This window comes from Octodon degus, unplaced genomic scaffold (assembly GCF_000260255.1).
Source record: "Octodon degus isolate 3935 unplaced genomic scaffold, OctDeg1.0 scaffold00001, whole genome shotgun sequence".
In the NCBI taxonomy this organism is placed as follows: Eukaryota; Metazoa; Chordata; class Mammalia; order Rodentia; family Octodontidae; genus Octodon; species Octodon degus.
In genome coordinates, this window is record NW_004524577.1 from 23,362,882 (window position 1) to 23,377,897 (window position 15,016).

General features: G+C 42.5%; 1 protein-coding gene and 1 pseudogene across 2 annotated transcripts in view; one reads left to right on the plus strand and one right to left on the minus strand.

Annotated features, from left to right (window-relative positions):
- Slc30a5 (solute carrier family 30 member 5) overlaps positions 1–14,428 on the minus strand; it is a 43,866-nt gene extending 29,438 nt beyond the window's left edge. Inside the window, exons 1-4 of one of the 2 annotated variants that reach the window (XM_004623029.2) lie at positions 14,039–14,428; positions 5,503–5,625; positions 2,908–2,974; positions 877–962 (exon numbers count right to left, since the gene is read on the minus strand). In XM_004623029.2, the coding sequence (XP_004623086.1) occupies positions 877–962; positions 2,908–2,974; positions 5,503–5,625; positions 14,039–14,133 (371 nt within the window). In that variant the 5' untranslated portion in view covers positions 14,134–14,428. Of the gene's footprint in view, positions 1–876; positions 963–2,907; positions 2,975–5,502; positions 5,626–14,038 lie in introns of those variants that run through there. The other variant, XM_023704621.1, reaches the window with a different exon arrangement.
- LOC101571378 overlaps positions 14,181–15,016 on the plus strand; it is a 19,326-nt pseudogene continuing 18,490 nt past the window's right edge.

Sequence of the window (15,016 nt, forward strand, 5' to 3'; positions counted from 1 at the left end):
TCCTTTCCTCCATTTTATTCTTTACCTCTCTTCAGTTTCCCTTCCTATCAATGTCAATGTTTTTCTTTTTCACATTTACCCACAAAAATTTTTTTTAAATTTACATTTATTTATTTGTGTGTGTGTGTGTGTGTGTGTGTGTGGCCAGCTCAGCCCACCAGGGGGTGGGGCTGGCTGGCATATGGTGCTGGGGGATTGAACCGCGGTCCCTGTGCTTTGCCAAGTTTGTTCCAAGTAGGTGCTTTAGACCACTGAGCCATCTCACCAGCCCTTACCCACAAAATTTTTAAGAAATCAGTAAAAGAATGCTTTTCAGTTTCACATGTTTCCTGTTAAGTGGCCCTTAAGCATTTCCTCACTAAATAGGCCCGTATGTGCTAGGAGATTATATATAGATCTAGAGGAGCAGGAAGTGAGAGTCTAGTCAGCCTACCACAGGGTTACATAATCATGACTGACACACTGTTTTAGCACATATGTTCACAAGCTTACTTGCAGAACTAGGCCAAAAAAAAGTGCTTTTAAAGATTTTAATTTCCTTTTGAACTGATTTTACCATTTCAGAAATTTTAGTTTCTAAAACAGCTGCTAACATGGATCACTGATAAGTGAGTTTAAAAAAGCCATTTATACTAAACATTTTCTGAAACTCTTTGACTTCTTAATAACTGAAACAGTTGGACAGATGATATATACATAAATGGTATTCACCAGAGAATTAGTTCATAAACTAGCTAAGTTTTCTTGCTGGCTCTCTCTGTTGAGTCCATTTGGATGCTTATAGAAATGATAGAAGCATTTGTACAAGTAAATATGTGACATAAAACACAGAACAAAATTAGAATATAAACATTCAAAATATGCTTTTTTATTTACCTTAGTGGTCCACAAAGAGTAAGGCCAAAAAACCACAAGAGGGAAATGATACATCCAGCAACTGCATGTTTAAATATTTTGATCCACTACAAATGAAAATAAAAAATGCAAAGTTTCAGTCACATATGTTTTGCTAAGTATCTCAACCTTAAACAGAAGATATGGCATCAAAAATACTTTAAAGTGTAGATAATTACATAGAAAAACATTAATATCCCTTTTGATGAATTCTAGATTTCCAAGATAGCATTTTTTTTTGGCAGAACTGAGGATTGAACTCAAGCCCTTGTGTTTGCCAGGGAAACGCTTATTCCACTAAGCCATCTCCCTGGACCCCAGATAGTCCTGTTTTAAACTTACATTCTTGTATGTTTCTAGATCTTGAAATTGTTTGCTTTTAATTTTTTGGCTGGCTCAGCCCACCCTGAGGGCCGGGCTGGCGTAGCATGTGGTGCTGGGGATTGAACTGAGGTCCCCTGCGCCAGCCAAACCTTGCCTTGGCAGGCTTTTTAGACCACTGAGCTATCTTGTTAGCCCCTACATCTTGAAATCTTTTTCTACAGAATATATTTTGTTCTCTCAGTTTCTCAGGAATACCTAATAATTAGTCTTTAAGTTTCTTTCCATTAGGAATTTAGTGTACCAATTACTCAAAAACAGAGAAACTTAAAGATGGGGTTTAAAGTACTAATTCTACGGCCGGGGAGATGGCTCAGTAGAATAAGCACTTGCCTGGTAAGCACAAGGTCCTGAGCTCAGTCCCCCATTCTACCCCCGCCCCCCAAAAAAGGTAAACTACTAATTCTAAAAATATTCTTCATCTAACGAAAAAACCCAGTGTGTTACAGGTCTTCTTTGCACTGTGCACACATGCAGGAAGCATAAATGCTGCCGGCAAGGCATACAGCGTGAGGCCATGCAGAAGGGGGTGCATTTCTGGCATGAAGCCTAGAACTCAGCTGCCGATGACAGTGATGATGAAAGTGACGCGCTGCAGCCATGTTACATATCTCAGGAACTGTTCTAAGGACTTAACACGTAAACATTATTTCTCACATTTCTGTTAGAAAGTTGTTCTTTCTACCTCGTAGGTGAGCAAACTGAGGCAGAACATAATCAGGTAACTTGCTCAAAATAATATTAAGACAGCAAGAATCCATCTGACTCACACAGCCTCACGTTTAGCCCCATCGGCTTCCCAGTGACACTGTAGTGTCCTAGGCTCACAGGCAGCCTCACGTCCAACTCGTGCATCTCGCAGAATGAGAAGCCTCTATTAAAACGACTGCATATATGCTTCTACAATTTTCTACTGTCCTCTGCTTTTCAAAACATCCCATTATCTTGACATTTTATTTTTTGTTTTTTGGAGACAAGGTCTTGCTGTATAGTTCAGGTTGGCCTCAAAACTGTGGTGATCTCGTATCTCGGCCTCACAAATGCTGGGGTTGTGGGTGTGAGGCACCATAGCTGGCCTATGTTGGCATTTTATGATTTACTCCTGAAGTCTCAGTTCAGAAAAGTCAAGTCAAAACAAGTGGACTCTGGAATTTTTCTACTGTGCATTTAAACAATCCCTGAAGTTAGAAAGTTGTTATCTCTACCTCATAGGTGAGCAAACTGAGGCAGAAGGAAATCAGGTAACTTGCTCAAAATAATATATACAATTTTTTAAAATTTTATTTATTTATGTGTGTGTGTGGCCAGCTCAGCCCACCAGGGGGCGGGGCTGGCTGGCATGTGGTGCTGGGGGATCGAACCACGCTCCCTGTGCTTCGCCAAGCCCGCTCCAAGTAGGTGCCTTAGACCACTGAGCCATCCCACCAGCCCCAAACAATTTTTTTTTTTTTTCCCCCAGAACCGGGGATTGAATTCAGGCCCTTATGCTTGCTAGGGAAGTGCTTATTCTACTGAGCCATCTCCCTGGCCCCTCAAAATAATATTAAGACAATCCCTCAACCAACAAATGAGCACTATTCTGTTCCATTGAATGGGAAGCTGCTACAAATAAATATTCTGAAAAAAACTCACCTGGTGCTTGGTAATAATCTTCCCAGAAGAAAATGGCTTTTGAAACAAAACCATAAAAAATGCAGCCCTGTAAATATTGAAATAGTAGAATTAATATTAATTAATATTAAATACAAGTTGTGATTTTTTTTTTGGGGGGGCACTGGGATTTGAACTTAGGACCTCACAGTTGCTAGGCTGGGTTGCACCACTGCGCCAAGTCCCTGGCTCCAAGACGTGATTTTATTTTATTTTTTAAATTTTTTATTTATGTGTGTGTGTATGTGTGTGTGTGTGGCCAGCTCAGCCCATCAGGGGGCAGCTGGCTGGCATGTGGTGCTGGGGGATTGAACCGTGGTCCCTGTGCTTTGCTAAGCTTGTTCTAAGTAGGTGCTTTAGACCACTGAGCCATCTCACCAGCCCCAAGATGTGATTTTAAAGAAATTAATTTTAAACAAATATACTAGAACTTGAAAGGTACACTGTCCTCTAGACAACTGTAGTGGATGAGGATCATAGTAATATAATAAGGTTTCCATAACAACATCTTAGGGTCTCTTTTATAAACATCTTCAAAATGGGTTCACAAGCCCCACAAGTTAAGGTGACTCAATTTTTATTTCTTAGTCTTGCCCTGAACTCACTATGTAGTCCAGGCTGGCCTTCAGTGATCCTTGTGCCTCAGGCTTCTGCTGGGATTACAGGTATGCACCACCACTCAATATATTTTTTTTTTGGAACCAGGGATTGAACTCAGGCCCTTGCGCTTGCCAGGGAAGCGCTTATTCCACTGAGCCATCTCCCCGGCCCCTTACTCAATATTTTTTTTGTGTGGAACCAGGGATTGAACTCAGGCCCTTGTGCTTGCCAGGCCAAGTTCTTATTCTACTGAGCCATCTCCCCAGCCCCCCTACTCAATATTTTTTAAGGCCTTGAAACACTAAAAAAATTCCCAATTCTATCTTTTTTTTTGTATTTTAGGGAAGGGTCTACAGGGTATTCAGGGTCTCACTGGTAGATCAGACTCATAGTGATCCACCTGTTTACAGCCTCCCCAAGAGCTAGGCTTATAGGCACACACTATCATGCCCAGTCTCACTCGCTGTCTCAGTGCCCCCCAGGGGTGGGGCTGGCACAGCAGGCCAGGGGATGGAGCCCCTGGGCCCTGTGCCTGCTTGCAGGTGCTTTAATCCACTGAACTATTTGGCCGGCCCTCCCATCTTCTTAAAATTCAATAATAACATCTTGAACCAATATAATACAAATGAAGTACTAATTATATGTCCCTACTTTCCAGATTACCAAAAATAGTTACATAAAAATGTATATATAATTGCTTAAAATTTCCTAGTCAAGAATCTCAGGGGCTAAGGAGATAGCTCAGAGGCATAAGCACCTACCTGGCAAGCACAAGGACCCAAGTCTGATCCTCGATCCCTCATGCCATACTAGCCCCAGATCCCTGGGGGCGCTGTTAGTGTTGTCTCTTGCCCCTAGAACTAGGTGTGGTGGTCACAGCTGTAATCCCAGCACTTGGGAGGTTGAGACAGGAGGATCACTGCAAGTTTGAGATCAGCCTGGTGGCTATAAAAGTGAGCATAAAGCCAGCCTGAACTGAACAGCAAGACTCTGTCTAAAAAAAAAAAAAAAAGTCTCTCCCAAATTCCTAAGATTATACTCCCAAGAATGTTTAATAGATTTTTATGAGCACAGAAAGTAGTCACGATTGATCTCTTCAATACAATGTGAAGACCTTGTGCTGTGTAGGCAGTATGTAGGGAACACTGCATAGCATAGTTTCATTTAGGAAAACAAGGACACCTGTGCTAAGACACAGATAACATCTTTTGTCTCCTCAATGAGTGGACACTCTGAGGATCCTAAAGACCCTTTTAGAGAGCCTGCACAATCAGCCAGTTTTTTGTTTCATTTTGAGACAGGTCTAGCCATGTTGTTCTAGCTGTCCTTGAACTGACAGCATCCCTCCTGCCTCAGCCTCCCAAGTGCTAGGCTTTCACATGTGTGCCACCACACCAGGCAAGGTCAACCAATTTTTATAAAAATACTGAACATTCTCTTTTTCTGTCTTTTAATTTTTATTCTCTAGAGAATATATTGTACAGTGGTGTTTTTCAGGACATAGATGGTATGAGATACTTCAACAGACTGCTGAAGCACACACGAGAATCCTGTTGCCTTCTACTAAATACATACTGAAAGAACTCTGTACCAGGTGGTGGTAAATGCCTGGAGTCCCAGCATTTAGGAGGCCAAGATTGGGAGACTGAGTCTTAAGCCAGTGTGGGCTACATAGTGAGTTTAAAGCCAGCCTGAACTACATAGCAAGACCATATCTCAAAAACAAACTTTACAAACACCTCATTAACACAGCCTAAAGCAAAAAGCCTGTATTTCTGGCCAACGAGTAAACAGTCACAGATACAATAATTCCTTTTCTCACTTGCCTCTAACCTTATGAATTCAATTTTTAAAAAATTACCAAATACATGCCAGAAGGAATTGTACAAAATATTCTATTTAAAGTTTCTCAAAGATAGTGCTAAAACAGGGTTTCCAAGAAATAAAAACCTTAAGAACCCCTTCCCACATACTCACCCAAGTTTCAATATAAAAATGAACTGAACGATGTGAACAGTTTTTAGGAGATCATATGATTCAAAAAGTCCCACAGCTTTCAAACATTTAGTGAAACAGAGTAATACAATATATTTCGTTAATCTGAAAAATAGAAGCACAACAATTTTTAGTATCACTGATGTCACAGGAACTCAGTAATCCAAGTCATTACAGAAACCACAGAAATACACATAAACAAATATGAAAAACAATGGCTTTAAAAATCCCAAACAGCTCACCACCATCTCATAACTACTGTTAACATTTTGGTACATAGATCCCTGGTTTCAATGTATATTTGGGTATGAACAATAATGTATAGAGTCTAAAAAAAAGCATCAAACTAAAAATGAAAATGTTCCTGGTTAACTGAGTTGCTAGAACTACTCTGTCATGTTTTTTAATTTTTCTTTTGAAACTGTAGATTAAACCCAGTAAGTACTGAGCTACAGGACCAGCCCTTTTTGTTCTCTTTTGAGACAGGGTCTTGCTAAGTTGCCCAGGCTGGCCTTGAACTTTTGTTCCTCTTGTCTCAGGCTTCAGGGAAAGGGGATTATAGGCTGTATCTATGAGTGCTTGTTATCTGCTTTCTAATTTAAGTTACTCCATTTTTTTTCTTTTTTTGGCAGAACAGGGGATTGAACTCAGGCCCTTGCACTTGCCAGGCAAGCGCTTATTCTACTGAGTTATCTCCCCAGCCCTAATTGAAGTTACTCCAAACAAGGAGAATGAGTAGGAACTAAATTCTATCTGTGATGAAACTAGAAGACTATAACATAGGAAGAAGCAGAGGCAAAGTAAATGCCTTATATTTGCCTTTCCTCTAACTTGCTAAGCAACTACAATGAGGATTGTGGTTATAAATTCTGGTGATAGGACCTACAGCCATGAAAAGGCTCAGGACCTGGAAGCACCTCAGCAAGGGAGTGGCCAACTGCAGAGGACAATCCTGTCTTCCAAGTAATCTGATCACAGATTCTAGTTGTGTAGATTCTCTCCCACTAACAGAGTCCTGAAACAGCCTGGGGCTAAGCCTGTATGTAAAGCAGAGGAAAGGAAGGATGAGGCACTGGACTAAAAATAGACCAAAAAAGCATTTTAGCTGGTCACAGTAGTGTACATCTGTAATCTCAGCTATCTGGGAGACTGAGCTCCAGGCCAGCCTGGGCAATTTACTAAGACCCTGTCTCGAAATTTTAAAAAGACTGGGGATGTGACTCAGTGGCAAGGTGTTTAGCATGTGCAGGGCCCTAGGCTCAGTTCCCAGTACTAATACAGATAGTACAATTGGGGCTGTAGACAGCTCCCCTCCACTCACCTAAACCTCAGCAATGCTGAAGGGTCAACTTCTAACCCTTGTCCTAAAGCTTACAACATGGAGGCAGAGATAATAAAAGACTCCTAACAGCACCTTGGAAAATTCCAAAATTCTAAACTAGGACACATGCGCTCTGCCTACGACCTGCAGTAACCATTCTTTACTGGAGCTCACTGAGGGGTCATGCATAGGGACTGCATCTCATACACACACCCTATTAGAGCAGAATGAATTATGGGAAAGGGCATGGATAGTAGACTCAGAACCCTGTCAGTCATGTGGTCCATCATGCTCTGGAACACCCCAAAGGAAGATGCCCAATAACTAGTACAAGATTAAGCGTCTTTATTTTTTTAAGAGAAAAAAACTAAAAACCACCAAAATTTCAAAACAAGATAATAGGAGGGTAACAATAGTTAACACATTGCATATTATCCTCAAATTACTCAGAGTAAAAGATATAGGCATTTAATTGTCCAAACAATGTTAGCACAAAACTTTTACAATGAACTAAGAAGGTGATAGTATTTTAACTATCTTGTGTATGCACACACACACACACACTCTCTCTCTCTCTCCCTTTTCTCCTTTCCCTGTCCCAGTTTCTCTTTCCTTTCTAAATTTCTTCACATTTTACAGTACCTGCTGTACATATTGGATCTTATTTACTCTTCCAGCTTCTCACACTAGTGAGATAATACAATGTTTGCATATGTGCACCTTATTTCACATATGAGGAGTTGCATCCATTTACCTATAAGTCTCTGGTTTATCCTCCATGGCTGAATAGTGCTGCCTTGTATAAAAAGACTACATCTTTTTTATTCATTCCTTGGTTGATGGGCATTTGGGTTGTTTCCAAGATCTAGCTATACAAACTGTGCTCTATAAACATGGGTGCACATATATCACTGTGGTATGGTGTTCGTAATTCTTCTGGGAAGATTCACCTAGAAGGTAACTAGATGGGTCAAATGGAATCTCCAATCCTAGCTTTTTGAGGACTCTCCACACTGATTTCCATAGTGGCTGCATGAGTCTGCACCTGCACTAACAGTGAAGGTCCCCCTGCCATGGCCCCTCCAGCATTTGTTATTGCTCGATTTCTTGATGCCCCTACATCTTACACTCTCAGTACTCTGTACCATTTTCCTGCCACGAATGAGAGCCCACTTGCTTTGAATGTATCACTGCCTTTGAAAGCTTTGCTGCTTTTTGTGCCACATCCAATATCTTGTCCATCAAACACTGGAACCTGGGAATTTGTCTGGACCCCAAAGATACAGGAGGTGGGGCATGGCAAAGCCGGCGGAAGAGATAAGCAGGACCTGTCAAGTACAAGATCCCAGAAGAGCAACAAATAATTCCCAGGAACCCATATGTAGAACTTCTCTCACGAGACGTGGACAGCATAAAAGGGAGGAGACACCAGGAGAAGCCTGCTATCATGAACTCCTCACAACACTTTCAGCTTTGCTTTTATCCGTTCCTCTCTTTGTTCAGCTCAAGTTCATCTGTAGAGCTAGTTCTTCCCATAGTCTCTCATTCCTCACATTTCAGATACACTTTTGGCACCTTTTTTCCCCCCACAGTGCCAAGGATTGAACTCAGGACCTTGGCAAGCACTTATTCTACTGAGCTTATTCCACTGGCACCATTTTGGTTGCCTAATCCAATTCTCTGTTTGAGGTGAAAAGGATCTGGAATACTTCTGATTGGCATGAGCTAGCCAACAACATCATGATCCACAGTAATATTACAACAGGAAACAAGTCTCCTTTCTAAACTCTGCCTCTGTTCATTCATTTGATCTAATAGCCCAACAACCAGGCTTCAATTTCTCAGCAAGCCATGCTTCTGGAAACCTACCGAAATTCTAGCAAGTAGCCAGGTATGAATGAAAAATAAATGTACTAGAAAAAACCAGGACATTAACATTGAAGATTCTCTAAGCCCAACTCGTCTGAAGTTTTAGATTAAAAAGCTGAAGTAGAGAGAGCTGGGTAGGGTCAAGCCCATGCCTCTTTAGCTTGCTATTTTTATTTTACTTTATTTTTGGCGGCTCAGCCTGCCCACATGGTGCTGGGGATTGAACTGCAGTCCCTGCGAGCTTGCCTAAGCTTGCCCAAGCAGGTGCTTGAAACTGCTGAGCTATCTTGCCAGCTAGTCTGCTTTTTAAATGTATCACAAAATCGAAGTTTCTTCCAAAGGCTTTGAGGTTCTCATCCTCTCAACTGTTCCCAATTATATACCCATCACCTACAGTAGAGGGGTGTGTAGCCACTCTTCAATATTGCTTCCTCAAAGTCCCAGCCAACCCAGTCATTCCCTTCCTACGTATTTTTCCAAATGGGCTGAAATCATCGTATACAGTGATACATGCGCACCCAATGTTCACAGCGGCAATTTGTCAAAGGTAAATCTTGGAAACAACTCAAATGCCCATCAACTGAGGAATGGATAAAAAAGATGTGGCATTTTTATACAATGGAATATTACTCAGCTACAAAAAAGATAAATTCAAGGCTTTTCATAGGTAAATGGATGCAACTAGAAACTACACTGGTCAGTGAAATACATCAGAAGCACATGTGCAAACATCGTATTGTCTTGCTAGTGAGAGAACCGAAGTGAGTCAAATTTGAAAAGTACAATATATCCTGTAAAAGGGAAAGGAATCTGTTCAAAGGGAAGGAAAAACTGAAATGAGGAAAATGACAAAAAAAAAAAAAAAAAAGGAAAAGATACAGTTATGTACATATACAAGATAGCTTGGACAACTGGCACTGCTTATTTCTGCTGATCTATTGAAAGGAGCAATTACTGCTTAATTTTTTTCTTTTTCTAATTTTGTATGTCTATATCTGATCAAACAACTAATATGAAGATATTATGTAATACAACAACCACTGTAGGATTCCTATTATTTTTGTTTAGTGAAATTCTGCAGTCCTTTCTTTTTCTACCTCCTGAATCCAGCGTGTCTTTTTTTTTTTTTTTGGCAGAACGGGATTGAACTCATACCCTTACACTTGCCAGGAAAGCGCTTATTCTACTGAGCCATCTCCCCAGCCAGAATTCTGTATCACTTCTTGCTGTGTAGTTTACGCTGGCATTTAACTCACAGTGATCTTCCTGCCTCTGCCTCCAGAGTGCTGGGATTACAGGTAAGCACTAGCAGAAGCCCAGCTGGGAACAACTAACTTTAACTAGGGAGGCAAACAACATCTTACATATTGTATGCTGCGGACTACAAAGGAACAACCAAGTGAGGAAAGGGCAGGGTACTTCAAAGGGCTGTGAGCAGCATATACAAAATCTAAGCACTGTACTGGAGTCTGACAGGACAGTGGTACTTCATTTAAGCTTAGTTTACTAGGTGATACTCATAATGACAAGACATCATTAAGGAAACTAAATTATATCTCTATGCCCATCAGTCTTGTTTATCTATCTGTAAAATTTGCTGTTGTAGAGATCAAACCAAGAGGCTCATGTATGTTAGACAAGCATTCTCTCACTGAGTTACACTTCCAGAGTCAAATTATACCAATATGCTTGTTTTAAGAAGATAATATATACATTTCTAAATAGCTTCTGTCTAAAATAGTAACAAAACCTAACAAATTTGGCATTTGAATGACAAGATTTAGTCAGAACATTAGCTTAAGTAAAACTCAGTACAACTCCCCTTCCTTTTCTTTTTTTTGCGGAAGTGGGGATTGAACTCAGGCCCTTGTGCTTGCCAGGGAAGCGCTTTTTCTACTGAGCCATCTCCCCAGCCCCACAACGCCCCTTCCTAAATACCACTTCTTGATAATGTATTACTATTTCTCCACTTCCTTTTTAAGTTACAAACACATACACAGGTTACAAAAGCAATTGTGGGGCCAGGGAGATGGCTCAGTGGAGTAAGCCCTTCCCTGGCAGGCGCAAGGACCTGAGTTCAATCCCCGGTTCCACAAAAAAATTAAAAAAAAAAAAAAAAAAGCAATTGTGGAAGTTTTAAATAAAATTGTTCCAAATTTCCTTCTCAAAGGTAATCAAATTGGTAGATACTTACAGAACTCTTCATTTTCTTTATTTTATTTATTTATTTATTTATTTATGTGTGTGTGTGGCCAGCTCAGCCCACCAGGGGGCGGGGCTGGCTGGCATGTGGTGCTGGGGGATTGAACCATGGTCCCTGTGCTTTGCTAAGCTTGTTCTAAGTAGGTGCTTTAGACCACTGAGCCATCTCACCAGCCCCAAAAATAAATCATTCCCTCAATAAATAAATAAATAAATAATCCAATCCAAACGTGGGAAAAGAGAAAGAGCCGGGACGGGGGCGCGAACCGGCGACCTCGCGCTCCACAGCCCGGAGCCCAGACCCCTGCGCCAGGTCGCCGCCTTGAACTCTTCATTTTCATGAATGTATGCACAATTTTAATTCATTCACACATTTTACAACTGTACATATCTTGATATTGCTACATCATTAAATTAGAAAAAAATCAACATTTTTGTTCAAGATAGACTATATCTTCAAATTTTTAATAAATGTTTATTGAAAAGCAACCATACTTCCACTTCATCGTGACAACAAAAACTAAGACACACTGGTTACAAGAGTATTAACATATAAAATGGTGATAAAACTCATCACAAAATTTACAAGATCTATAAGCATAAAACTAGAAAACACTACAGAAAAATTAAAAATCTCAGGAAACATTTTAGGTGAAATACTTGAAGCTAACAATTTTCTATAAAAATCCAAAAAGACTTGAAATCATCAAAACAGTTTTAAAAAGGACTACCAGATATTTAGGTTACTAATTAATGGCATCTTTTTGGGCTGAAAGTGAAACATTAGCTAAGATCAAGTAGCTGTATGTTAATAAGCAGACATCCCCAACTCAAGTTAAGGAGGGAAAGATTAAGTTTTAATTCACTAAAGGGGGGAGCTGGTGACCTGGCTCAGTGGTCTAAAGCACCTACTTAGAACAAGCTTAGCAAAGCACAGGGACCGCGGTTCAATCCCCCAGCACCACATGCCAGCCAGCCCCGCCCCCTGGTGGGCTGAGCTGCCCCCCCCCACAATTCACTAAGGGGGAAATCCCGGGTGGGGGGATGGAGGAGGAAAGGAGGCTCTTAAAATAGGTAGTAGTCTTTGAGAGGCTGCCTCACTAGATAACACAGGGGTGCTCAATCTACCTCCCTAATTCATTAGCCATTATTTGCCCTTAAGTAGTCTCTTATAAAGGACCACCGGTCTTTTTTTTTTTTTTTCTTTTTGTGAAACGCTAGAAAATTCTCTGGTTTTCTAAGCCTGAAATTACTGCAATTTCAACTTGGGCTCATATTTGCTTTTTGAGCTTGCTCGGAGTAGCTGCTGGGTGTGGTGGTGCCTGTAATTCCAGAACTCAGGAGGCTGAGGCAGGAGTTCAGGACCAACGTGGACTACAGTGAGACCCCATCTCAAAAAACAAACAAGCCAAAAAGCCACTTCTGAGTTCAACTTGATTCTACAATAAATCCCAATAGGGGAGGGGCCACTCTGCCAACCACATAACACAGAAGATGTCAAAGGATTGCTAAACATATTTACCTACTAATAAGCTCTTGTGGAAAACACTTTAAAACTTATTAAAAATAATTTCAAGTTCACATAAAAAAATTGCAAGAACAGTAGACCCTGTACCTAGATACCCTAATTGTTACCATATTGTCCATCTGCTTTATTACCTTCTGTCTAAATTCGCAGAGGTTTTTTATCCTCCTGGATTATTTTTTGTTTGAGACAGGGTTTTGCTGTGTATTTCAGGCTGGCCTTGAGTTTATTGTATGGCCAAGGCTGGCTAGGAACTCGGTGATCCTCCTGTCTCAGCCTCCTGAGTGCTGGGATTACAGGTGTGTGACACCACAACCAGCTATCATTTGAGAGTAAGTAAAATACAGAATATCACGCTCCTTCATTCCTAAACACACTGCCTATATTTCCTATGAATGTGAGCATATTTTCTATCAACCAGTAGATTTATTAACAGGAAACTTAACAGTGATATATTAATCTATGGTTCACAGTCCAATTTTGTCAACTGGCCTTTGTAATATCTCCCCATCCAGACCAGAATCCCTTATTTAGTCAAGGGCCAATAATTAACATTTGATACATTGCTACTTACAGAATGAGCTGCTCAAAATAGATTAGAAAATTAAATTCGTGCCACAAAATCGCAGTTGGTTGAAGTTCTGTTCTGGCATATGGGCTGTTTCTTTCCTTCCCACAAGTTATGTTAAGAACGCAGTTACTACAGTCATACTGAATTTACCAAAACTATCTTTAAACTTCAAAGGAAGTACTAAAGAATCAGAAAACTTAACCTCACTAAAAAGGCAACGAATCCCAGTTCCAACCAAACTGCTGGGCCACATTTTATGCGCCTTCAAAACGACCTCAGGACTTAGGACAGGTTAGGAAACAACGCAATGGACTGTGTCCTACCTGTCCCTGATCTTTTGTGGATCTGGACGACTAGAGGAAGGGCAAAGGGAAATTTTCACTTTAAGCTCTGTGAATTCCTGTACTGTCTGACTTCCTTTATTTATTTATTTATTTATTATTATTATTATTATTATTTTTTGCAGAACCAGGGATTGAACTCAGGCCCTTGTGCTTGCCAAGGAAGCACTTATTCTACTGAGCCATCTCCCCAGCCCCTGTCTGACTTCCTTTAAAAGGAGCACATATTTCTCGACAATAAAACAAGCCCCCTCCCCTCAAAAAAGTTAAAAAAGGTCAACTCGAAGACGGGGCTGGATTTCTGATGTGCTGGTTTACGACCTGTCCTCCCAAGTGCTTCGGTTAGTACTTGGGTTTCTTCGCATCAGAGGCGATGGTGACAAGCCCTACTGGGTGCAGGGCGAGCCGGAAGGTTACGCAGTCACTCCGCTACTCCAGGGCAGCAGCCCGACACCGTTTCTAGGGAAGCGACCCGGCGGCGGTCCTACGCTGACCGTCCGCCCGGAACCCAGACCCCGCGCACAAGTTTCCGGGGCCCGCAGCGTCCACGGAACCCAGAAGCCCGCAGGCAGCCAGGGGCTGGCGGGAAAGCGCGGGGGCCCAGGGCTCCCGCCGGACCCGACGGAGGCCGAGAAGGCGAGTCCGGGGCCGCGGTGCGCGACCCGGCGACGCAGCCCCTGGTCCCTTACCGAGCGCTAGGTACGTCCACCGGCCCAAGGCCGCCTCTGCCTCCGCCTCCGCCGCCGGGCCCGACCAGCGCGTCCCCGCCGTATTTCTCCTCCATCCCGGGTTCAGGAGCCGCCGCCGCTGCCCCCGCCGCGCGGTCGCCTCATGTCGCACGCTGCCGCGGAGCCACTAACACAGGTACGTCACTCCCCCATGGCAGCGCCCCGGCGAGTCCCCCAGGGCGGGCGGCAGCCAGCGCTGTCCTCCGCTTCCGCTCACAAGTACACGTGCGTCCGGACTAGGCCGTGAAGAGCTCCGCGGGCACCGGCTCCCGGGAGGCCGCAGCGGTAGCGACGGAGGCAGGCCACGTCATCCGGCCCAGCAGCCCTCACTTCCCGGGGGAGTGCCCGGCCCTGCGCACGCGCACAGCGCAGCTCGCGCCTTCCCAGTCCTTTCCAGCCCCCTCCCCCCCCCCCGCGGCAGACGGCTCGAATCCCCGCCCCCTGTCAGTCTCTTTCTTACACCCGTCATGCACTTACCTGTTTCTGCAGCGCCATCTGTGGGTCGTCACGGGTACAGCAAGTTCCTGCACCTTCGAGGGTTGGGGAGAGGCAAAAAACAAAACAAAACAAAACAAAACCTGCGCGATTAAAGTTGGGATTGTTAGTCTGGGGTAGGTAACATACTCGCCTCCTTGAAATTTGTCAAATAATGATCAACATTTTCTTGATGAGAAGGTTCAAAGTTTTTAAAAGAGTGTGATTCCCCAATGAGATAACTATTTTTGATTCTGTAGCGATTCTATAAGAAATAGTGGGCTGAGACCATTTGTCCAGTGAAAAAATGGAGAGAAGCTTTTATGATTTGGATTTGATTAGGAGCTGGGGTACTGGTAGTGGTTGCCAGACACAGGCCATGGAGTTACTGAAGTGTGTGAGGAGAGAGTTATAAAAGGAAGGGGATTTTGTTAAGTGTGGCGTAGATTATCTTACCCCCTTTCT